We start from the raw sequence: 24,667 nt of genomic DNA, 5'->3' as shown, positions 1-24,667 counted from the left end.
AAAACCACACTGTTCATTGAACTTTTAATTCTGCAGAAGAGACAGGAGGAAGCACTGGCGCCTCATCCTGTAGGGAAGAAGGTTCCTTCACACGACTGCAAAAAAGCATCAATTAAGGTTAAAGTCTAGAAAAAAGTGTATAACTATTACATGAATCTGTTCAGCAAACCCCGTCTAGAACAGTCTGGTTTTGTGTGAATATTACAGATGGGGAATGGAAACTACAGCTCTGGGATGCAGCAGATAAGCTTTACAATTCAAGTTAGTTCAGAAACACCAAGAAGTGGCACCAGAGCACTAGTCACCCAGATCCGGGGTTCTTCAAAGCTCCGGAAATGTCTGGTTTGACACGAGGGGAGGAAGATGCACTGATGCTCAGCTGTAACAGAGACCTTGACACTCTTGGTCTGAATGAGTCTGGTTTTCCCACTCATACTTTACTCGGACTCTACTATAGTGACTGCTACTGCCCAAAAGTCCCAGTTTGGGTTAGGATGCAGCCTTTTGCTCTTTTCCAGCTGTGAAATGGGTGCAAAGGAAACAGAATTGGCTGCAACGGAGCGAAGGAGGTTTTCCCTTCCCTCACAAGACCAATCTCACTGCTCCAAAAGCCCCTGCTAAATTTAGTCCAGGGACAATCCATGGGCAGAAGCAGAGAAAATGAGGCAAAGGACGTGAAAATAAAATAGAGGGGAACATGCAAACAGAAGATGGGATATGGCCCTCTGGCTGCCTGGAGCTTCCCAACATGGGAGACCTGCCAATGGCCTCTTTCTCCCCATCCAAAGTGGAGCAAGGCCATAATTAAGATCCTAGTATTTCCAAAGCACTGTAAAAGAAGGAAACAAAGTGATCCAAACATTTTGGGGTTGGGTTTTTTTTTCAAAGCTAAAAGGACCCATTAAACTTAATTAATCATTCCTTACTTGGCAGAGTTCGTGCCTTTGATTCTTCCGAATTAAAATTGGGACCTGACTAATAAAAGTATACCTTCTGCTAGCAAATTCAGAATTCTGCAGATTTTGTCCTGAAAAGAGTTCAAGTAAAAGCGAAACAATTCCTAACTTTCTGCAATTGCAGCATTATCAAAGATGAAGGTCTGCCTTCACATTCACTGGGTTTGCTCTTCCTACAACCAGCCAGTGCCAGCAGTCCACATCATTGGAGACAGAAGAAATACTCCTAGGTCACAAGGCCATAAGTTAGGGTAATTTAAGGAAAAAAAGGAAAAGTAAGAACTGTGTTCAGAAAGAATTTGATGTAAACATAACAGAGGTCACACACAAAACAAGACCTTTATCTTATCTTAAACTCCTGCGCAAATGCTGGGGTTTAAGGTCTAATTACTCTGTCCCAGCAAACTGTTGGAAAGTATTCATTTTCTTTTTCAAACTTCTGTTCTCAGCCCTAATTCAGAGAAACGCCAGACCCCTGCTGTGTGTCCAACTGCAACTCCCAGACAGGCGCAGCCACGGTGGTGCCGTCTGTGACAGGAAGGTGGTGACACACAGCTCCACAGGTGCAATCTCAAAGTCACCGTGTTCCCTCCGTGGAGCAGGGCAGCAAGCTCGGGGGCATTACAGTCGAGCCACTTGACAGACCGCCAAGTGTTGTACATTATTCTTCTTCCGCCTGGACGAGTTTCAGTTCCTCAAGTGCTCATGAAAGCATCACTGAGAAGACAATAGGGTTAGCACTGGTGTTTGTTTTTTCCATTTCTAAGACTTCCTGGGAAGAAGCGCCAGTCAGCTATTGTCTCTCTCACTAAATGTGTGTTTGAGTCTCCTCGGCTGCCCAGCTCTTCCGCCTCAGTGTTTCAACGCTCCTTCCTTTTTGAAAAAAAAAAAAAAAAGATAAGTTGCCTCATTTCCTCTCCATTTATCTTTCACCTTCAGAGGGACGACAACACAACACAACTTGAAAGGAAAAAACCAAATCAAAACCACCTTCTTCCAGCACTGTGTTTGTACAGTACGTCGACATGAGCTTCTGGGCTTGGAAAAACAGATGGGCAGGTTATTATTAAGAAGAGGAAATTTGTTCCTGAGAATGTATTTGGAAACGGTTTGGTGAGAGCTCTCCTGACAGGCTGCAGTAACTTTCGAGGGGCAGGACCTCCACATATGACATGCCAAAAGAACTTGCTCATACCCCACAACTTTTGGCAACGGGAACATGTTCAAGGCCTGGTTCTATGGTAGCAATACCTCAATTAGTGCTTTCATCACTCTTGCCTTTGTACAATCAATTACAGAGCTCCAGTTTTGTAAGTCTCGGTTCTCCCATCATGGGTCTCTAGAAAGTTCTGCCCATCAATCCAGTCTGAGCTCCTATCAATGTGGATGCTGGTTCTTCCTCTATTTTTGGAGAAGAATATGGTCCTCTCTTTTGTTTGTGTGCCCAAATCATGACAATCTCAAAACTTAAATTCTTCATTTTTCTGTGTTTTGTGAAATGTTTTATTTAGGGGACTAAGAAAGAAAAACCAGCCCTAAGAATGCAACATGCAAAAGCTGATAAGAACAAAAGAAAACAGCTTTCGTGTGATAAGAGGTTTATCTGGCAAATTTATCTATATCAGATTACATCTTAATTTTCTGAATGTAGAAGTAATCATCAGTAACGCTACTTTAAACATATTTAGCTCCTATCTACTCAACTGCAATTTAAGCACACCGTCACAGTTCATTTCAGCGCAGAGGTGGCTAGGCAGCAGTCCCATGGTTACAGACTCACAGCCGGGGAGAGGGATGCTAAAGGCACCCCTCTGTGGCAAAAGGGCTGACAAAATGTTTAAGTTAGCACAGGTCTTCCTAAGACCCAGCAGATTTTGGATAATAATAAGCAACTCTTCTTACGTTGTGTTGCTTTGAAATGTCAAAATTATACAATGTATTTTTCTCTGCGTCTTTCCCCAAACTCCTCAGTTAAGTGATTGCAGAAGATAAAGGAGAGTCTATGAGATGGTCTAGATTTTGCTTCAGCCTCTGCAGAGCTGCTCTGCAAAAATCTGCCATGAGCCCATAAAGGCGTCCAATATCCACAAACTGCCTCTAACAGAGTAACACTCATTTTGAACCTCATCCAAATCTGAATTCCTGCAACGGCTGCCTGCACTTACTGACTGCACCCACATTTCAAGCCATGTTTGCGTTCTCCAGGGGTGGCTTTAAGTCAGCCTGTGTCTTTCTGAGAAACAAACGCAGGGGAAGCCGCAATAAATCCATTTTCAGTCTTCATTTGGGCTGATGGGATTCACCAGCCTGATAAAGTGCAGGATGAGCACTGAATTTCTGTGAAATATTTTCCCACCTAACAGCACCCAGTGTGGCTCCAAAACATTCTCAAGAGCTCCTGAATCCACAACACTCTTTAGGAGACTTTTTTATCCCTTAGCATTACTCCTAAAGCCTTCTACTGTACGGTGCAGTACAGTGAGATGCTGTTCATACTACTCAGGCAGTAGCAAAACCTCTTTGTACCCTGGGACATCACTTCTTTACTGTTTACCTGTTCAAGCACTGCTGAGCAATTATTTCACCAACAGTTTCACCACAGGTTTTGCATAAAACCAACAGCTTCATACAAACAGGCAGGCTGTCAGTTAACTAAAAAGCAGAAAAGAAAAGGATGATAGAATAAGAACAGGCCAGGAAATTTGGAAAACTGTATTCACAAAACCCAACAATATGATTCATGGATTCTTTATAATTCCCAACTGAAAACCACAGCCACTAGGAGAAACAGTGCTGCAAAAGTGCTTCTTAGGGTCTCCGCTTTACACTGAGCTTGACTAGCAAAGATGCACCAAACCTTCGAAAACAAGCCGGTCAGGTTGAACCTTCTGGCTCCAAATTTTGTGTTTAAATTGAGTCATGACTTTTTTTTTTTGCATGTCTCAGAAATTCAGAGCTCAGGACAACAAAACACAGGCCTCGGATTTAACATACTGGTTTCCAGTTTTGCTTGAAGGCATGTCCATCTGAGAACGTGTAGCTAATGGCCACAAAAAACTATAGTCTAGGAGATGACAGTCTTCTTACAACCTCTTTTGAATCAGTAATGAGGTCAGGTCCTTGTACTGGAATTATTTCACTTTTAGAAGTACCTCTGTCACTAAGAGGATAGTATACATGGTTGAAGATTCAAAGGCATTTTTGGAAAATGGCTTTTGCCACCAACAGTGTGCAACTTCACGTGTTTCCAGAACCGCTGCCCACCAACCACCAGCACCAGGTGGGTGCTCAGCACCTCTGAAGCCAAGCTGAAAGTCTAAATGCCAACTGAAGTTTTAAAAATTACATTTTTTCCTTGGATGTAGTAAAATATCTGCTTAGTGTGCTTCAGAAGAACTTTCTGCGAGAAAAAAAATGAAAACATCACTGCTTATCTCATTCAAGAACAACGAGTACAGAGCAATGTGAAGAAAGTCAGAGGACATAATGCAGCCCTGGCTTCCAGATTGAGCAGACACCCTAGCATGCTTTTTAAACTCTTCATTTCCTAGGGTTCCTCTAATTTGTATAATACTGTGTTTTGAAATTGAAAGAAAATATAGAATTATAGTAAAGAAACACGTAAGATACAGAAGTAAAACTGCTTCACTACCCAGCAAACTTTTTTTTAAGTTATTTAAATAAAAATAAAAGGATTTAAAATGAATTAGAACTACTTTTTTGCAAAGCTGCTCTGGAAAACTCATTTTTTAAACATACAGTCTTCTTTGCTTGTCTACTGTATATAAATTGTGTATCTTCTGGTTAACATATTATTCAGTCCGGCATAATTACACATCAGAGAGATGCCTAATAAACTAATCTTTAAACTCTACAGATCTAAAAAAAGATCCCAGGGCATGTTTTATGAATATAGAATGGCGTCAGCTGACAAATATATGGCACAGTCCATATTATTGTGGTTGTAACCAAGAACCACATGAATCAATATTATGGGCTTCTTTTGCATTATTCAAGATGACAGGACTTCTGAAGGAAAGCAAGAGCGTGTTCTGTAACTGTGAGAATCCACTACAAAGATAAAAGAAAATTAGCCATACAATATGGTAAAGAAAATGCAGAATATTAGCAATACTGCATTTTATCAGCAGCACGTACTTTACGAGAAGACTCCATAAAGTTTTAAAAATCAGACAGCTGCTATGAGAAGCAACAATGAATAGAAATACTCAGATTTACAACTAAAATTAACAGGGGACAGAATTGACAAAGAAATATTTTCAGTTACCATAACCATATTGTTTTAGACTTACATCAGACAAAAGCTATTTCAACAGGAAAACCTGTCTTAGCCAACAGCTGGAAAACTCATAGCCTTATTCTGGAAGGAAAGGGGACTTATTACTTTTTACAGATGTCTCCATTCCCATCATCCAAAAGAAGTTAAAACTATGAATAGAGAGATGGGCCCCATCTGAAATATGGCCTTCCCATCCTCCCAAGGCTGTGCATGCTCACATCTCTAGCATCGATTCAGCCTACGCTAGCGCATGTAATGATCACAGAAACTCAACCCCACCTTTTGTACAGCATCTTCACATTCAGCTTGAAATTTATTTTTTGGTTCAGTCTCTCAGAAAGTCATGTCTCCCTTCCAACAGCAGAACTCCAGACACCTCAGCTATCAGAGAGGCTGGACTTCATTTTAAAAATTGCTCTTTTGCAGACAATAACGATAAAACCCCAGCCAGTGTTCACCTACGCCACTCAGCTCCAACACTGTGTGAGACCTGGCTGTCAGAGCACCCTCCAAGGCAAGTCTGATTTCAGTTTATACGCATGAAACTAACACCTGCCAGTGCCAAGTGTTACAGCAAGAGCACAGCAACAGTTGACCACACTTCCTGCTGCCTAGATATTTAAGGCACGCTAAGGAAAAACCATGTAGCAAGATTAATAACTAACAAACCACAAGCTCTTGCTCAAAATTACCACGTCGTATTTGATGCTCTCACCAACACATTTGTTTTGTATGTTTGTTTACGTTGGTAACTCCCTTGTTTCTCAGTGTGGTGTCAGCTTTAGACATCCCCACTCTGGTATGAGATGTGCTCAGCAGCTTCGTCTTTTTCCATGCGTAAGGGAAGTTGGCGATAAACTCAGATCGGGGCCTTCCTTCTTCATTCATCTCGAACCCAACTTCTTCCTCCAACAAATCCCAGCGCTGCTTCTCACTGGGCTGCTTCAGTTTACCACTACTTGGCCACAGCTCCGAAGAGAACACATCAAGCCCCAAATGCCCAATCTCCAAAGTCTTCTACAGAAGCTTCTTTTATTGCAGATCTCATGTGTGTTTCACAGCAAATACTGCTTCAATTTTGTTCTGGGCATTCTTCCTCCCCACTGCTTCCCTTGGGTTTGGTGGGACATGGTTTGAAAGCAGCTTGCTGCTGGGCCCTCCTGCTCTCAGCTGTAAAAAACTGTTAAAACTCAAGAGCAGGAGGAAGGGATTGAAGCTTTGGTAGAGAACAGTGAACTACATACAACACCACGGAGGCCTTTCTTCTTGCAGCTTCTGAGGAAATCACATAATGAAGACAATTCAACTGGCAAAGGAACTGCTGTGCTAATGAAATACCCACGGTCCCTTCAGTTGCACAGCAATTATGTACCATGAGACCAAGCCAGCACGCTGCAGCTATTCCCTAAGGAAAGCATCTGCCATATAATTTAAATACTTATCTCAAAAGGAATGAGAGAAACAGGAGACAAACCCTAACACTGGCCCAAAAAATGCATTGTGGCCAATGTAGCAGACTGGTGAACTATCATGCATCTAGAAGCAAGGTTAAATTAGGGTTCAAGTTTTCAAGTTGCCTTGATTTTGGCATCCAAAAGAGAGATTCTCAAATCCTCCATCAGTCCACGCAGACACCGACATCCTTCCCCTCTTCCTCAGTCTGTTTTTGATCAGCAGGCTGATGCAAGCAGCTATTAACATCATTTTCTACTTAGCACATGATTTGCTTCTATAGTTCAAAAAGTTTTTGAACTTCCTAGAGATCAATTTCTTCTACTAAATGCATTGTGATGGCTGAATCAAGACTCTGGCACGGGCTTCAAATACCTTTCACATATAGGTTGGGCTTAAATAAGGCTCATGGAAACTGGGATCAATGCCTGTCCCGTCGCCTTTCACCAGTCTGCTCAAGACCTCTCTCCAAATCGTAACATTTGATTTACACCACAAGCTGCATATATGGGCAAGGAGGCTAACGTAGCTTGCCATGCTGCTTTGGATAGAAAATTTCAGATTTTTGAGTAAACAGATGATCTATTATGCTTCATATACAAATGGATATATGTCCCCCTTCCTCAAGTGCACACTTGGATTAATCGGGTTAATTTCCCTGGATTGAATCCTCCTGTGCAGCACATATAGGTTTGATTCACAGGGTTTCTGACTGTTTATTTTTTTTTTAAACCAAAAGATGCTGGAACAACCTTTGGGTCTCATCTAGCAAGCCTCCTGTACAAGGGATAGCAAGCTACACCAGCAGGTGTGCACCCACCTGCCACTCACATTGGTACATTATAACACCAAGCAATGCGTCAAAGGTCTGATCCATGAAATGTCAACGACCAGTTTGGTGTGTATAAAACTCCCCATGAACAATCCAGCAGCTGTGTTACTTTTGTATATAGGTTTTTCCAAGGGTTTACAGCTTCATTTCAGTGTGTCATCCCTTCCTCTACACACAACTCATCTGCTAATTCCATCCTTTACGGGCGGTGGACATGCCTTCACCGTGCTTGCTGACATTTGCTACTTTCCTTTTGCTTTTCAGGTCATGTTTAGTTTTGGAGTAATTTTTTTAACATCACTTCGTAGGAAATAGCATAGTCTCCGTCTTATGCATTCCTTCTCCATTAAAATACAGCAGTGTAACAAACCAATGCTCCTGAGACAATTTCATTAAATGATCATTTTGCCTTCTGTAAACGAGGGTCTTCACTGTGGGCCACAAGAGGGGTAAAGGAAACTCCAGGTGATTCCCTGTTTCCCAGCCATAGCTGGAAAGTCCATTGCAAATTATCACACTTGTGAAAAATACCAGGCAAGTAACTAAACCACCACAATCACATTTTAAAAGCACATAAAAATCAAGAACTCACATGTCCTCTGTGTCCTTCATTCAGACAGCCCCCTTTTCTATGTGCATTTCAAACACTTTTAAAGGGTGGTGGGACACTGGCCCAGGTTGCCCAGAGAAGCTGTGGATGCCCCATCCCTGGAAATGTTCAAGACCAGCAAACCTGGTCTAGTGGGAGGTGTCCCTGCCCATGGCAGGGGGGTTGGAACTATATGATCTTTAAAGGTCCCTTCCAACCCAAATAAGTCTATGATCTTTTCTCCTCCAAAAGCACCATAAAAACCACCATCAACTTAGATCAACTGACAATCGGGATGATTTTGGGGCTGCTCCTTGCAGACACATGAAACGCAACCCTGATATCTGGATATGTCCCTCCAGTCATGCTCACAAAACATCACTAACCTCAAACACTCCTTGGGTCAGTAGTTTCACTGCTGCGTCCTGGGCTGAGAGGAAACACCAACGGAGCACAAGCAGCAGTGGTTAAAGTTACTTTTCTTTACAATCACATCTAAAAATACTGTCTTCTAATCAACCAAGTCTGGTACCTGCCCCATTTACGGTGGTTTGTAGTGTGGTGAGCTGGAAATAGCAGGAACTCGATTTATATTTAAGGCAGGTAAATGCCACCCCGAAGAACCAGATCCTGTCTCTGTGTCTGCTACAAAATGTAAAGCTGGACAAAATGTTACGTCAGAAGCTCCTAGGTGGCTTCTGCCTCCTTCTTTTTCTGATGCGCAGAAGTTCTGAGTGCCCACAGCCACAACCAAACACAGTGAGAACCTGTCTGGAAATCTGGGGAGAGCATTAAAATGGCCAATTCCCTGAAAAATTAAGGACTAGGTTTGTCAAGCTCCAAATTAACAGCCATTAATTCCTGACATATGAAATGAATACCACCACCTATCACAGTGTCTCAGCAGGAAGATCAGCTGATTGATGTCTGCACTGCACTTTGTAGCTTGGCAGGTGTACAGGAAATCTCAGATGGGAAAAACAAACACAAACAACAAATCTGGGGCTTCCTTCTGAATGAAGCCAATAGAAAAAATATACCAAAAAGCTGCTTTTGCATCCTGGTCTCCCTTGAGCATCAGCAGTGAATTCAGGGCTTCAGATCCATGGACCATTTCAGCTAACACAGTAAGCTTGTACAGCAGAAAGCTGTGTTTGCATTGTGGCACCACCTTTGCCTACAGGAGTGAACAGCTGCAGGTTCCACAGCTATTTCCCGGACTGCACAGAGGGCAAACATGGCAACAATGGGGTTTATTTCAGCAGGTAAACAGTGGCAGTGGTTAGAAACCCTTCCCACTCACCTCTGGTTTCCCTTATTCCAGCTCTAAGGCTCCCAACTCCTTCCCTCCTCTTGCAGGATATGCCTGAGCTGCTCAACAGAACATCCAAAGAGAGGAAAAACACTTTCTTTAGCTTAATTCTCAAAAAAACCCACCCACCTCATCCATTTTAGCTGCAGTCTTCTCAAAAATGCAATTTGAGGCAGACGCTCAGCACAGAAACTTCAGTCAGAACAGCTGAGGACTGGCAAAACTCCATTTGCAACTGAAAACAGTGGAAAGTGTCTGGCAGACTAAATTACAGACAATGATATTACTTTACAGAATACCCCTAAGAGCAAAAAAGCCCTTCTTTTTTTCCTTTGCACAGACCCTGCCACTAAATCTTTGCACAGGGATTTTGCCTTTCCTCCAGTGTGACCGCTACAATATATGGAATATCAAGTGAAAATATGCAAGGATCCTCTGTATTATGTTCAATAAAAGCAGGCTGGTCTTTAGACAATGTTCATCTAAGATACTTAACGTCCCCAATGCTGCCTCAAGAATCAGATCTTCAATTAGCAACATCGCAAAAAAGCTCTGCAGAGAATCAGCACAAATAGCAACTGTGTTTCACGCAGAGGACGGAAAATATCACATGAAGCTTTAAAAATTCCTTTCTAAGGCAACAGATGAGAGGGACTGTGGAAGAGTGCTAGCTAAGAGTGCTAGCTAAAAGGACAGGGGTGAGTGAGCTGGATGCTGAGTGACTGGATGGTGGTGGCATCTTTTGTAAATTTGAAGCAACAATGCCCATGTATCTCTGAAAAGAGTAAGGAAAAGCACCTTGGTAGGCAGCAAGTTTCTAGATACAGCACCAGGCCAATTTTTTTAGCTGGCATCCCAAGCACACAGAACTAAAACTCAGTAGTAAATCCAGGAAGGCGTTAGTCCAGTGAATGAACCATCCCAGGCAGCAAGCAGGGATCTTTAGAAGCGGTATGCATGGACAGAGCTGGCTTTCAAGCTCCACAAGACCTGCAGCTACTGTGGCCTGGGAAATATAAAGCTTCACGGGAAATCACAGATATTTTTATAATATAAAGAAGCTGTAGACAATTTTTTTTAAGGTTGGTTGTGAAAGTATTTAGTGATCACGAATGCTTAAAGGTCCATCTGGTCCCTAGCACGTATCAGCCATTCACTCTGCCTCGCCGGGACACACCAGCACGGTGCAGCGGGAGCTGCTGCAGAGGCCAGGCCCTGCTCTGGGGACGGGCATGGGCTGCTTCTCCAGTCCTGGCACTCCCTGGTCCCACACCTTCCTTACTCTGAACCTCTAGCAAAGGTGGTGCGTTTTCCTGCTTAACCAGTAAATAGCAGGGAACAAGGATTGCCTTAGGCTGTTTGTACCAGGAACGCTCTCTGTGAGGACCAACGCATCCACCACACAACAACTAACATCCTCCACACAACTAACATGCAATTCAGGCGTAGATGACCTTTTCTACAAGTTGTGTGTTGCAATGCATGAGAGCCACGGTCAAAACAGGCACTAACCTTAGAAGCACAATACGGAACGAACCTGGAAAAAACAGCAGCATTTTTGGGGAGCTACGAACTGATCGTTTTAACTTGTTACCAATGACCTCCTTACAAGTCCAGCACCATTTGAAAAGGCATCGCTGCTGCTGTTGTTGTCAGTGGAGAGTCCAAAACCAGGCCAGGCACTGATGTGAGTGGCTTTTCTCAGCATGCCGCCTGGCCAGAAACCATAACGGGGAGGATGCACCATGTTCACTGTTTAAGCAATGACATGGAGAAAAAACAACTTGAAGATCAGCTCATATGCTCACTTTGCATAAATCTCAAAAGCAGAATTTATTCTGAAGGACAGATCATGGCTCGCTCCTGGGAAGATAAATAAGGAAATACTCGGAAAAACTAATTCACCAAAATCCTAGGTTATGCCTATCAAGTTAAGCATTAGTACAGAATCAGCATCAAACTTTTTTTATATATAAGACTAATAAAAAAAAAAAAAGGGATAAAGTTTTTAGAAAACCCAACAGGCAAACCCTTTCTTCACACAAGTTTGAGCCATTTCCACAAGCTTTAATCTTCCTTTCATGTAAGAGCTGGCCTCATTTCATCACTGCCCTTTAACTGCAAAAGCAACTAAAATGTTTGCACGCATGTTCAAAAACTTGAAGCCACTTTTAATTGTTCTTTAAGTGCAAAGAGAACAGAACATTTATTATATGCAAAAGAAAAAGCTGTAGAAAGAAATGCTGCTGTACTTTAAAAGCAGCCATGACCACATTGCTCATGGAGTATCATCCTTCCCGATCTAGACACTGGCTTTTCAGCTGCTACTGCCCAAAGGCATCAACAACAAAGCTGCTTTAATCATCTCAGAGCTTGCTTTTTCTCCCTTGAATATCAATAAAATTTCTATCAGATGCAAAGACTGGCTTATAATTTGTGGCCAAGCTGCACTAATGAAAGAACCTGCAATCTCCAAGGTTTCGGAAAATATCAAGTACAAAAAGCACCAGACTCCACACTTACAGTGTGCCTCTCAATTACAGGGTTTTTGAGCAAATGGGAGCATATTTCTCACTTTTTCTATTGAGAAGAAGCTCTTTCCATTGATACCTCCGTTTAATTCAATGTTGTACGCAGTTTCTTCTACACAGACAGAAGAAAAGCATGAAAAATGCCACATGCCTTCCCCTACCACACAACGGTTGGTTTCCCTTCACTCATACTACCAGAAAAAGACCTTCTTTCCCAGAAAGAAAAGCTACCTTTCAGTTTTCAAACCCAGGCTCTATAGCAAGCGTTATGTAGCACATCATCTTTGAGGTTAGTTCCTGTGCAAGAAATACAGTTTGCTTTGGTGGAAGGGAGCTTGAGATGATCCTGCCACAAAATGGACAACTGAGATTTCCGGGCTTATGAAAACCTCAAGCCTCAATTTCCAGAAGGTAACTGGGACATGATCACGAACAGTCCTTTAATTGACAAACTGAAGAACAAAATCTTACCTCCCGTTTTGATTAGGGAAATTCTTGACCATGCCCGTTACAAGACAACATGACTGTAAACTTCCAAAATTGCTCACAGTGCTTTTGAAAGAAGTTAATAAATGGGACTATATGAGCAATGGAAACTGAATAGAGAAGGTATCTCCTGCCTTAATCCCCCAAAGCTGAAATCTGGAAGTTACCAAGTACAGTAAATTCTCTTCAAGTTGGGTGGCAAATACCATCAATCACATCCCTGGACGCCTTTTGCTTGCATTTAGTCTAAAGCTAAGATAAAGCATCCAGCCCCCTGAATTAAAGAATATAAGAACCACAGAGAAGCTGCGTCTCCTTTCCAACACAAAGAGGCACTATTTATTAAAACTATGGAATGAAAGTCTGCCGCTGGCTCCAACTGCAACAACCTATCTGAAGACTAAAACTTCCCAGAAAGCAAGTAAAGCCAAAAGGATTTTTCTTCAAAATCTCATTTCTTAAGGTCTTCAAGAACTTGGACACTTAGCAAGACGAATATAATGAAGACTAGAAATTCATATCCATATTGAAATTTTAATTTCCTACCCATTTAACTTCAATTTTTCAATCCATAGGTATTTATGCCTATTTGGATTGGACTAGATAGTACTTGCTAAGTGCTAACCTGTAATCATGAATTCTGGGTTCAATATGTGTTTGTAAAAGAAAATATTACTCTGCCTCTTCCTTAGATTTTAGGAATCGCAGAAAAATCATATCAGCTTTTACCATAAACCTCAGAACATGAAAATGAAAAGCACTCTCCACGAGCTAAGAAGTAGGTGCTGGTAAGTCCAGAGAGACCCCATGCTCCTGCTCCATATGGTGCTACAGCCATGCTCACCTGCGGAAAATGAAAGAGAGAGGATTTCGAAAACACAGGAAGATATAGCTTGTAACAGGCTGAGAGAAAAGGCAGTAAGTGCAGCCAGATTTTTTACAAAACTCTGTTATACTTGCAGTCGTACACCAAATTAAAACCAGAAGGACTTTGCAAAAGTTTAAAGCAGAAAATCCAATATCCAGTCTGAATGCCTATCCAAAAAAGGCCAACTTTTCCACAAATAATTCCAAGTTATTCTTCCATCCTCTAGCATCCCTGTTCATGGCTATGTGCACACCGGCTGGCTGCTGGCAAGAATTCCACTCCAGAGCTGTTATCAGGCACTTGGGTTATCTCCCTCCAAGCCAGCAGGACTTATCTCCATACAACCCATAGTATTTGTTCAGACTGTTTCCTGTAAAGCTTGCGACTGATTTCCATATCTTGTCCTTTAAGGAAAGGGTAAACTAGGCTCCTCTTCAGTCTCTAAAACTTGACAGAATAGGTGGAGTCTATCTGCTTTTTCTAAGTACGCTCCATCTTGTAGGAACCCATCTAAAGTGTTTTATCCTTGTGCAAAAGAGCCCGGTCTTAATTAGTACCATACCAACATTCACAGGCAAAACAAATGACTAGAAAGAAATTTCTTACAGACGTTAAGTAATAGCTTTCACTGACAAATGAAAAGAAGAACGGCTGGAAAGTCTGCTTGGAAAAAAGTCCTGAACAATGAGGAAACCCGCAGGGTGCATCCCTGGGTGCCACAGGGTCACAGCACCATCACCACGTCCCTTGGCTGGGCTGTCCCATCTGCCTGGGCAAGGAAAGAGACGGGAAAAAAGGGAAGGAAGGAAGGAAGAAAAACTACACTTAAACAAACAAATCAAAAGCAAATGACTATGAAGCTTCATCCTCTGGACAGCTTTCTGTTTACAGCAATAGTAGACTGGATATGGTGAAGCACACCGAGCACCTTTAATAAAAAAAACAACCATCAAAGAAGTTCAGGTTTTTGTATGCTGAACTCTTTTGAAGATGCACCTGTTGAAATTACTGGCGTTGGGTGCTTGAAATCTCTCCACACCTCTCCAAATGTAAAAAAATGTGGTCCTAACAGACCACCCATCATGTAGCAGAGCTTGGTTCTTACTACTGCTGCTGCTGAGATTGCAGAAATGAAAAAATCACTAAAGACACTCAGGGCCATTTCTCCTTTCTCCCCACTGTGAGATCTGCTTCCTTGACTGTTTCTTGTCTAATATTAGAGACCCAAGGCAAAAACTGTCTATCAGCAATATTGAAACCTCCGGCACAATCTCACAGGGCATACTACTAAGTTGTTTTAATAGGCACTTTCATATTTTTCCTCAATTTCATGATTGCACCCTGAGTCCATCCATATCTCCCCACTACCACCCTATATTGTTCCTTGTTGTCTGTGACACTCATTAAATATCATCAGACAAATCATTCAACGAACACCTCCCATCACAAGTTTAGCCTATGCCTCATCAAACAGAAAGCATGAATTTTTTTAATAAACCCTTTTCACATGACCAACTTCCAGTCTCCTAATTATTACTGCCATTTTTTTAACTCACATCTATTTCACTCGCATCCTGAATAATTCCCATGTAGTCCCACCAAATTCCTACAAAGGAGGATTATTTCCTCCACAAGCATTTCCTTCTTTTTTAAAGGCTCAGTCCAAAACCTAGAAGAATTACTATAAAAATTTCTTTTCATTTCAGAGGGCTTTAAATAATTTTACTGCTTATAGTGTGTGCATATTTAAAATATCATAAGGATCTTAAATAAATGTGAAAAAATATTTTTCCATAGGTATGGTTAGAAAAACAAGCTCGTGCTACACAGAACAGAACACACCTTTGAAACTGCTAAGGTTTCAAGACTAGTAACGCTGCAGTGCACGCGGTCTGACCTTCTGCCCCACTCCTCCTTGCTGGCACTACACAACCTCCTACTCTCCCCTAAATACCCTGACCCTGGGTCCATTGTTTCCCCAGCAGACACAAGCTGTCCCCAGCGCTCGCACAACTCCCTGCTGACTCTCATTTTTCCATTATTTTACTATGACATTAATTTCCTTCAGGTAAGAGCAAGGAAAATCAGGTCTTGACATTTTAGTCACAATTTCATCCCACAATAATAACAAATTTTCATTAATCCCTACTTGAAAAAGACAAAAGATTTTGTGATGGCTTGCAAAATGTAACTTCATGCTACATACATATATATCTATCTTTTCTACCTGCAGAGGTTTTCTGAGTATAAAAATTGTTTTGCAAAACATTGCCATCCCCAAATAAGTCTTTAGGCAACTTGTGAAGTACCTGCCCCTGATTCAAACCTCACAAGGATGGTCCCTGCCCTGACAATTTCAAACACAGCCTCACATGTGTTGTACCGCTAACAGACTAGCGCAGACCACTTGAAAAATTACACATTGGCATCATATGTTCTCTTCTCAGGCATTATTTGCTGCAGCAAATGCACTTTACCATGTCAATAATTATATTATCTTTCAGGTATGGCTCAAGATATTGCCCCATGTAAAAGTATACACAACTGTCAAGGATTTGCAATTTGGCTGGTTCAATACTACCACTTCTGCCTTAAAAGCGCAGAAGCTGCAGTAGGTTTAGGGGGAAATGACAGCCTTTGCATTCAGTAATCGAGACTCCCCACAAGATGCCTTCACCATGTTCTCCAGGACTCATTTCTCCAACTGGTCTGACCAGGCTTGTGCTTATCCACCCTGGGGAACGGCACAGAGCAAAGCGTCTCCCAGGCTGTACCTGGGGGTGCCTGTGCCGAGAGCCATGTTCTCGCTGGTTTATACAGACACCTACGTGTGTGTTTTTACATATTGTTTTTTTTACATAATTTTACATGTCACATCATTTTTTCCATGTTTTTTTCTCCTCTCATCCCTCAAACAACAGGGAGGGAGCGAATAGACTTCTGGAAATTAGAAACCTGTGGGCTTGTACGTATGTTGATGAAGAAACCGTACCAGTTTATTGCTGAAAAATGCATCGCCCCCCCTTTAGCTCTCAGTCCCTCATTTCCATTTCTTATATTGTGCTTTCACTTAAACGTTGTCTAAATAAACTACAAGGCTTTACAACACAGGGACATGGCTTCAGACAAATTAAATTATCATTATGGCAACAAGAAATTAAATTACGCCATCATGACAACAACCATGCAGCAATTCTACTATACATTCAAGCCACCACGTTTAACTCTGTCCCACGCCATCCTGCGGAACTCCCCCATGCAGGGAGCAACCCGGCGTGCTGCAGAGCTGACATCCCACCCAAGGAATCTTCTCTGCCGCAGGCTGAGGTTAGCGTGGCAGGAGCTAACTCGAAGGATGCCTGTGTTGAATCACAGCAAGGTTCTGCTGCGAAGAGGAGAGGGGGGCATGGGGCATTGCCAAACCATGCTAAAGGAGATGCAAACATCTAGTGCCAAAACCAGGACATACAGATTGTAGGTATAAATTTGTGTACTGAAACACTGGTTGGGAGTGAGCACTAGAGACGATCTGGACCAAACTCATTTGAAGTAATATTCAGGATTTTCTGTCTTGAGTCTGCAGGTATATGAGTAAGCATCCCAAAACATGCAAAGTTTGGAGAATGTCACTGGCTGCAGTCTCTGAACAAGATGTGCCAGGCAGCATCCTCCAGCCTGCTGTCTCGCCACCTCCAGAGCTGACCCATTTAAGCACTATGGATTAAGAGATCTACTGACAAAAAGCAGGTAACTCCCTTTTTTACTAAAGACTCCCCTGCATCATCTTCGGAGGAAAAAAAAACGCCAAAACTCCCAGCCCCCCAGTAAAACCAACCCAACCTTTACAAAGCCAACTAAAAAATGTGCTGCTTTTTCAATCTACAGAATCAGAGATTCAGCCCACTTCCTCTCCGAACAAGGAGAGCTCACTACAGCGCTCGCTCTGGAAGTACATCAGAGCAAGACGTATCAGACAGATAAGCAAGGTCTGAATCTTGCAGACTCCAGCCTCAACATGAGCAGTGGGTTTGGCGAGCTGGCTCGACCACACTCTATTTCAATTTAAGACGCTCTTCCTAATTCCTTTTCCTTCTCGGAAGTACTAATTTTCGGGCAGCCTCTGTACAAACTGCCTCATTAATTTTTTTTCAAAGGAAGATTTTAGAGTGGGGGATCCCCACTTACAGCAAGAACGGGAGCCTTGTGCTGGGGGATAGGCACAATGTTTTCATTCCATTTTTCACAATGATTTTGCCTTATCACTTGCCTCTGCAAGGATGTGACAAGCAAACTAGAGATGTGTCTGAAGAGCCACACAGCTCTCAGCAAGGCAAAGGCACCCACCCTTGGAGCTACGGGGAAGTCTCAGATACAAACATCCCGGCCAGTTTCACACGTGCCCAAAGAGACGTGGATTTCCCAACCCTCCAGCATGAGTTCCCCCTTCTAATTCTAGATGATGTCCAAGGCAAAGACCTGCACAATTTCCTTTTGCACAGCTGTGCAAAGCTAATAAGCTCCCTGAATTTCCTATTTTTTTTTTTTTTTGCAGTAATTAGACATCAGCCTTTTCTGGTGCTCACAACTGCCCTCAGTCAGGGACCAGAAAACTTGAGATGCTGAACTGTGGAAGTGCAATTTTGGCTACAGCATGGGGATGAGTGTAAAGAAAAAAAAGACATCCATGGGCATTGCACCCTCGTGGCTCTGATGGGACCTGAAACAACCCTCAACAGGGCAGTAGAAAATTACAATACTGAGAAAAATCTCAGTATATGAGGCCTGCAGCTTTGCCAGTTGCTTTTTGGGTGAAAGCCATTTAATATTTGGACTTCTTTCCCGCTATGGGAATCTCTTGAAAGATCCACTGTGATTTCAAAAGAGTCCTAACAGACGAGCGGTTCACCATTTGCACTCCCTCTACACCACAAAAAAATCCTAAAGCAACAGAATAAAAGGACAAGCTCAGCTGCGGGCACCACCCAGGAGTCACCCTATGGTCTGAATCATCAGCACTGAGTTTGATCTCTCAGTCCACAGCAGCGAGGACTCTCACAGGCTTCAGATGCAAAATACATAATATACTGGAATAGGGCTTCCTTTTCACATACAAACTTGTATTTCACTTGTAAATTTCCAGCCTTTGAATTTGCTTTGTAAATACTTTACTTGCTACCTTACCAACAAGGAGCATAGGTACACTGGAAAGTGCAAGACGTATTTCATATTTTAACTACTCAAATAACAATATCTCAAAAAAATACAGAATTACATTCTTCTCCTTCGTAGTTTAATAGTAATATGCATAGATTTAAAGCAATTATTTTTTTTCGTTCTCTCTCTCCTAACATTCTAATGGGATAAAAAAACGTTCTTACACAAGTTTGAATACTTTATGTAAACACCCACCTAAAGTTTTTCCACAGCCTTGTAAAAAAAAAATACAAAAATCAGGCCTTATGGTCTTGATCCGATCTACCTTGGTGAAATCTAGTGCCTTAAAAGTTTCTGCTGCCAGTGCTGGGGGATTGGGACCTTACTGTCACACGGGCAGTTTTAGGTTGCATCTCTCCACACTTCTCAAAGTTTTTACCGTCTACCCTTGGGCATGTTACAACTTACTAATGGGGAATTTTTAAAGCACTGCTGTTTAAAAACCCGTCTGCTCAAAACGGGGCAGGATCCCTCTCCACAGCAGCCCGGCCAAGTGCCCAAACCCCGCTGGCCCCAGCGGCTGCCGAGCCCTGCCCGGAGCCCGGGACCCCGCCGGGCAGGGGGGCTCAGCATTTCACCCCCTCGCCCCCGGGGGGCTTTTCTGCCGCCTTTCCCCCCGAGAAAGCACAGCGACTGATGCAAACGCCTTTTTCCCCCGGCCGGCGCTCTCAAGAAGCCGCCTCCCGTGCGGAGCCCTACCTCGGATATAGATGCACTTGCTCTCGTCCAGCAGGCTGGAGGATGAGCCGCCCATGCTGCCGGCGGCGCGGGGCGGCTGCCGGGGAGCGCTGCCGGGGAGCGCCGCCGCCCAGCCCAGCCCGGCCCGGCCCGGCCCCGCTTCCTCCCGCAGGCGCCGCCTCTCGCCCGCCGCCGCCAGGAGGAGGTCGGGCCCCGGCGACGGGAGGGCTCCCACAGACCCTGCTCCTCCCCCGCTCGCTCCCACTCTCCAGCCGCCCTCCGGCCCAGCCCCGGTCGCCAGTCCCAGAGATTTGGGAGCTGAAGGTGGCAGGAGGCTCCTGCAGAAGGTGCGGAGCAGATGGAATCATAGAACTGCCTAGGTTGGAAGGGACCTTTCACATCATCGAGTCCAGCCATCAACCTGACACTGACAAAGACCATCGCTAACCCATGTCCCTCAGCACCACGATTCCACCACTTCCCTGGGCAGCCTGATCCACTGTTTGATAACCCTTTCGGTGTAGAAATTTTTCCTAATATCTAATCTAAACCTCCCCTGACACAACTTGAGGCCGTTTCCTCTTGTCCCATCACCTGTTCCTTGGGAGAAGAGCCCGAGCGCCCCTGGCTACCCTCTCCTTTCAGGGAGTTGTAGAGAGTGATAAGGTCTCCCCTCAGCCTCCTTTTCTCCAGGCTGAACACCCCCAGCTCCCTCAGCCGCTCCTCACAAGACTTGTGCTCCAGACCCCTCACCAGCTCTGCTGCCTTTCTCTGGACTCGCTCCAGAATCTCAATGTCTTTCATATCCATTTGCAAGCAAGCGGCGTGTGCCTATAGGCACACATGTCCCCACCTATTTTCCTTGGCCCAGCACAGCACTGCTGTCTCCTCTTGCCCACATGTCACTTCTTATCTCCATCTCAAAATCCACATCCCCTTGGAGACACACTTAGACCCTTTGAAGTTTCCATGGAGGCTACTTTAAAGATCACTGATTGTACATGTAGTATGTATCATGGGATTGAAGTCCATTAGAAATAGTCTCCAACATTTCCCAAGAAAGAAGAACCACCTGAAATGTCCTTCAAATAGGACACCGCCTTCTACAAGGCATGTTGAGACACCCTGGGATTCATATGGCTCAGCCTTCACTCCAGTCCACCTCTTACTGGGAATCCTGGTGGCCTATATAGGATGCTATTGATATATGATTCTGGGATGAATGATAAACCTGCACACGCAGGCACTAAAATGTGTGTCACTTCAGTAAATACTGTCCAGTGATAGAACCAACTTCCTAAAACACACAAGAGCACCAGTCTGCAGATCCTTGGCACAGCAGTGTCAGATAGTATGGAACAGCTAACTGAATTTACTTGCTTCTAATTAATAATTTCAGCGAGGCTCTATACCATATGTGACTTTCTAAGGTATCTTCTTCTGTTTTGCTGGTTTTATAATGCTAATTCAGTTGATGGGGAATGGGCAGCATGCCATACGTTATTGTGTTATGAGTTGCAATGAATATGGAATGTGCCGACATGCTGGAGATTAACAGTAGCTGGAAGTTACGCATTTTAGACTTAAATACTTTTCATTGAGCTTGCACACATCCATCACTTGCTGTGAAATTGCTTTAACATAGTTAAGTTTGGCTTACGCAGGTTGTGCATTAAGGACGTTTAATACTTTGCCACTCGGTTGATCACAGGATGGTTAAAAATTTTTAGGTTGAATCTTAGAACTTTTTAAACCAACATTAAACTTGATCAGATTTGAAATGTTGAAGATGATATGTAACATCAAGTTCAGTACTCCGCTAAACAGCCTCTTCCTTCAAGAAAGCTCATTGAAGGTAACTTCAATATCAATTCACACTCTCTGGGCACACGCTAGTTGCACTGAAGTGTGACAGAGCAATCGTTTCACTACCCTGAGGAGACCGGATTCATCCAGAGAATCACTAAAACAGCGTTTCACAAGTCTATAGATATCTCAGCTGAGAAAGTAATACTAAATCAACAGCACTTCTAGAGGTCAAGTGTGAATCAGACCCTATTATCAGTTTATTTGGTTGTTAAGCTCTGCTCGAGAGCTTTGCACTTGCTCGCAGAAGGTGGGTGCTGTGGTTTGCTCTTTGAGCTGTGTGAGTAGACAACAATGAGGAAATACTTTTTACTGTCATGCACTTTAAAGGCGTTAACTCAGAGAAGAATTTGGCCTGGTCTCAGTGTAGCATATCTTTTATCAAATGTATTTGAGCAGCCTTGCATAATGTACAGGCACATGCAAGTCATCTCCAGGAGTCTGGAGAGATAAACCATGGAAAATTCATGAGCCGTAAACTGGATTGCTATTCTGTCTCATCATTTAGCAGATGAAAATATGCCAAATCCCAGAAGCTTTATACCCAAGAGCAGATGTCAGTGTGCAAACTGAATGGGAAACCTCCCTGTCTAATTACAGCTAGGGTAAAAACAAAATGAGAACTGAATATTTTTTTTAATCATAACATTTTATACTTCGGTAATACCTGATGCCCAATATCCCCAAGCACTTCAGAAATGCTAGCTAATTAAAGACTGTAACTTTCCTTTTGAGATAGGGAAATGCTGTGTTTTAATGGCAAAGTTTCTATCTATCTCAAGCATCTTAAAGATAGATACCATGAGAAATGTGAGCAAAGCTGGGAACAGATATAAATTATCCTATTTCTGTACTGCTTAATAACAAAACCATCCTTCTCTAAGACAAGAAATTGTCCACATGAGATTTTAGTCTGATGTAACACATCCGTACTGCAGCTATCAATGATAAAGTAATACTATTAAAACAAAAATACCACCTGAGGCAAAACAAATATTTCCCCACTTTTTCTCCTATGAAATTCCTGATCTTTGAGGATTTTTTTTCCTTGACTTTCCCAAAGAGTTCCTTCTCTAACCGCCTGTTTTGTGTCACATCCTAAAGGGCAACATGATGGAGCTCTTCCATCTCATAGAGAAAGTGAACTCATTAGTGGAGAGGACCAGGAGAAGCACCTCCTCCCCAGCAAAGGAATGAAGGTCTGTCTCTGCTGCCTCTGTGACTTCACTGTGGCAGCCTGCTATCAGGAGAGAGGTGGTTTCTTACATCACCAGCTTCACTCATGATCTGGACCCACAAGGCAGCCAGTGAAAGTACTGGGAGCTCTCATACACAAAAAGTACAGTGCACACTCAGTGCACTGCCTTATTTTGTTTCAGCCTCCATCTCTATTTTAGGAGGGGAGGAGAAGGAGGTTGTCTCCGGTCACTTCTGTATTATCTCCCTGCAGAGGGAACTGTACCGTAGCCCTGACGTGACACAGACATGGACATGACAAGAAGATCCACTCTCAACACAACTGGGCCTACCATCATAATATCCTTCCAGTGGTTGGGAGTCAAACACACGGTCCTTAACACAACCACAGGGCTGACCAACGGCAGACGTGTCATCAGAGGGACCGATAAAATCTTTGCCACATTGTTGGCTACTTCTCTTGCGTACCAACACTTGCCTCATTATAAATAAGAGATGCCAAGGAACTAGTTGCTTTGACATGCTGCATAATAGCACTTGACTGCGCCCTTTGCTTTAGAGGGAACCGCAGGGATCATCCCATGTGTACACTCCCACAGCCTTCCATGTTGCCTCAGAAACACAGTTTGTTATCAAGCAGAATCATTTAAGTGTAGGAAATCCATTGGGAGAGAAAAGTAATTATCCAAAACTAGCTTATAAGATTTCTCCAAGGGAAAGTAGCCATTTTAAGAACACTGACTTCTGTAAGCAGCATAACAAGGTGCTGCAAATGTAATAAAACCATTGCGAATAAATAATAATTATCTGTTGCTAGAGAAAACTGTTAATCATTATTGTCTGAAAGCCAAAAACAGTCTGCAGAAAGTAGTACTGGAAAGACATGTCAGAAGATAAAAGCAGCCCTTTTCTCAGGACAGGCTGTTGGTTGAAACACATTCTGAGCCCCTTCCATCTAAGTAACACAGAAAAATGTTATTCTTATGAGTTATTTTCAAAAGGTTAGGAGGAGGTCTTTAAATCTAGCTGGGGAGATACTCTAAGAGAATCACAACTGTTCTGGCTGGAGAGCCAAAAATAGTATTTTGATAAAATAGCCTTAAAAACATTAGACTTGGTTGTGCTTTAGCTCCTACCCTAATTCTGAGAGACAGGCAAGAAGCACTTATAACCCCTGGACAGAAGAGTGGATTTTCATAGATTCTTAATCCCAGTATCATGGAACAGCCCAGATTGGAAACGACCTCAAAAGATCATCAGGTCCATGGGAATTTTTCGGTCAGCAGGAACTTCACCAGATTGCCACGACTTCTCAAATATGATGGATAGTGACTTAGCAACTTTATCCACCAGTTCCCTCAGGACCTGTGGATGCATCTCACCAGATCCCATGGATTTGTGCACCCTCAGGTTCCTTAGATAGTCTCAAACTCGACCTTCTCCTACAGTGGGAGGTACATCATTCTCCCAGTCCCTGCCTTTGCCTTCTGCGACTTGGGTGGTGTGGCTAGACCACTTGCCGGTGAAGACTGAGGCAAGAAAGTCATTGAGTACCTCAACCTTCTCTGTATCCCAGGTGAGCAAATAAATAAATAAATAACAAATAAACAGATTCTCTCAAGTACAGTTCTAGACAGTGACTGTGGAGAAGGAAAAGCACTCTGTGCACCATGAGTACCTAAACAGAAAAATCCTCTGAAAACAGTAACCTCACAAGAACAAGAGACTTTGCCTTACCTTAACTTTGAAATAATTTATCCTCAAGTCCTGTGGTGAAGAGTTCCCCTGGTCTTCTCTCCTTCCCTCCCAGGTTTCACTGCAGGAGTGCTGTAGGCCTTGCCACCTGCCGTGTCAGAAACCTGACCAGAATGCTGTTTTAAGCTTGTTCTTTTGACATCAGCCTTGTGACTCTTCGAAGCTGGAGTCTGCTTTTGGAAGGGCACAGGGGCAATGCTGTATCTAGAAGAACAGGAAAGTAAAGAGATGCAGCAACACCAATACAAATGGGAATCGATAAGAAGGAAACTCTGATTGTTAGGAGATGGCACAGTACTAAAGGCATTTGGGAAAGGAGTAAAGACTCTGAATAGGGATGCAAAATTCAGAATCTTTAAGATGTGATTCTTGATTTTATGTCTTATAAATTGAGGAGTCCTAGATCTGAGAATCACCTCCAGCTGTTTCATGCTCCATATGCCAGTCCCAGTGGCCAAGTAACTACAGGGTTTTGTATACTTGTAAATTAAAATACATTATATATGCTAAACTTCTCTTGTTTACTAAATACATAAATCATGTTTGGTAAATTCAAATACTATTTCCTTCTCTGCTTAGTCACCAGGTTATGAAATCTGTTAAATGACACGGCTAGAGGTGATCATTCCTG

General features: G+C 43.0%; 1 protein-coding gene and 1 long non-coding RNA gene across 2 annotated transcripts in view; both read right to left on the bottom strand.

Annotated features, from left to right (window-relative positions):
* The window catches only part of NIBAN1 (niban apoptosis regulator 1), a 62,873-nt gene extending 43,507 nt beyond the window's left edge, over positions 1-19,366 (bottom strand). Inside the window, exon 1 of the mRNA XM_054212627.1 lies at positions 19,240-19,366. Coding sequence (XP_054068602.1) covers positions 19,240-19,294 — 55 coding nt within the window. The 5' untranslated portion in view covers positions 19,295-19,366. The remainder of the gene's footprint in view (positions 1-19,239) is intronic.
* LOC128914077 (uncharacterized) lies at positions 1,294-3,779 on the bottom strand. Its single transcript, XR_008468177.1, has 2 exons — positions 3,511-3,779; positions 1,294-1,829 (listed from the first exon to the last, which is right to left on the bottom strand). It is a non-coding gene; the product is annotated as an uncharacterized LOC128914077 (long non-coding RNA).
* Positions 19,367-24,667: the final 5,301 nt, after the last annotated feature.

Source organism: Rissa tridactyla, chromosome 8, assembly GCF_028500815.1.
Source record: "Rissa tridactyla isolate bRisTri1 chromosome 8, bRisTri1.patW.cur.20221130, whole genome shotgun sequence".
Classification (NCBI taxonomy): domain Eukaryota; kingdom Metazoa; phylum Chordata; class Aves; order Charadriiformes; family Laridae; genus Rissa; species Rissa tridactyla.
The sequence above is the reverse complement of the archived record's forward strand: the minus strand, read 5'-3'. Positions and strand labels throughout refer to the sequence as shown.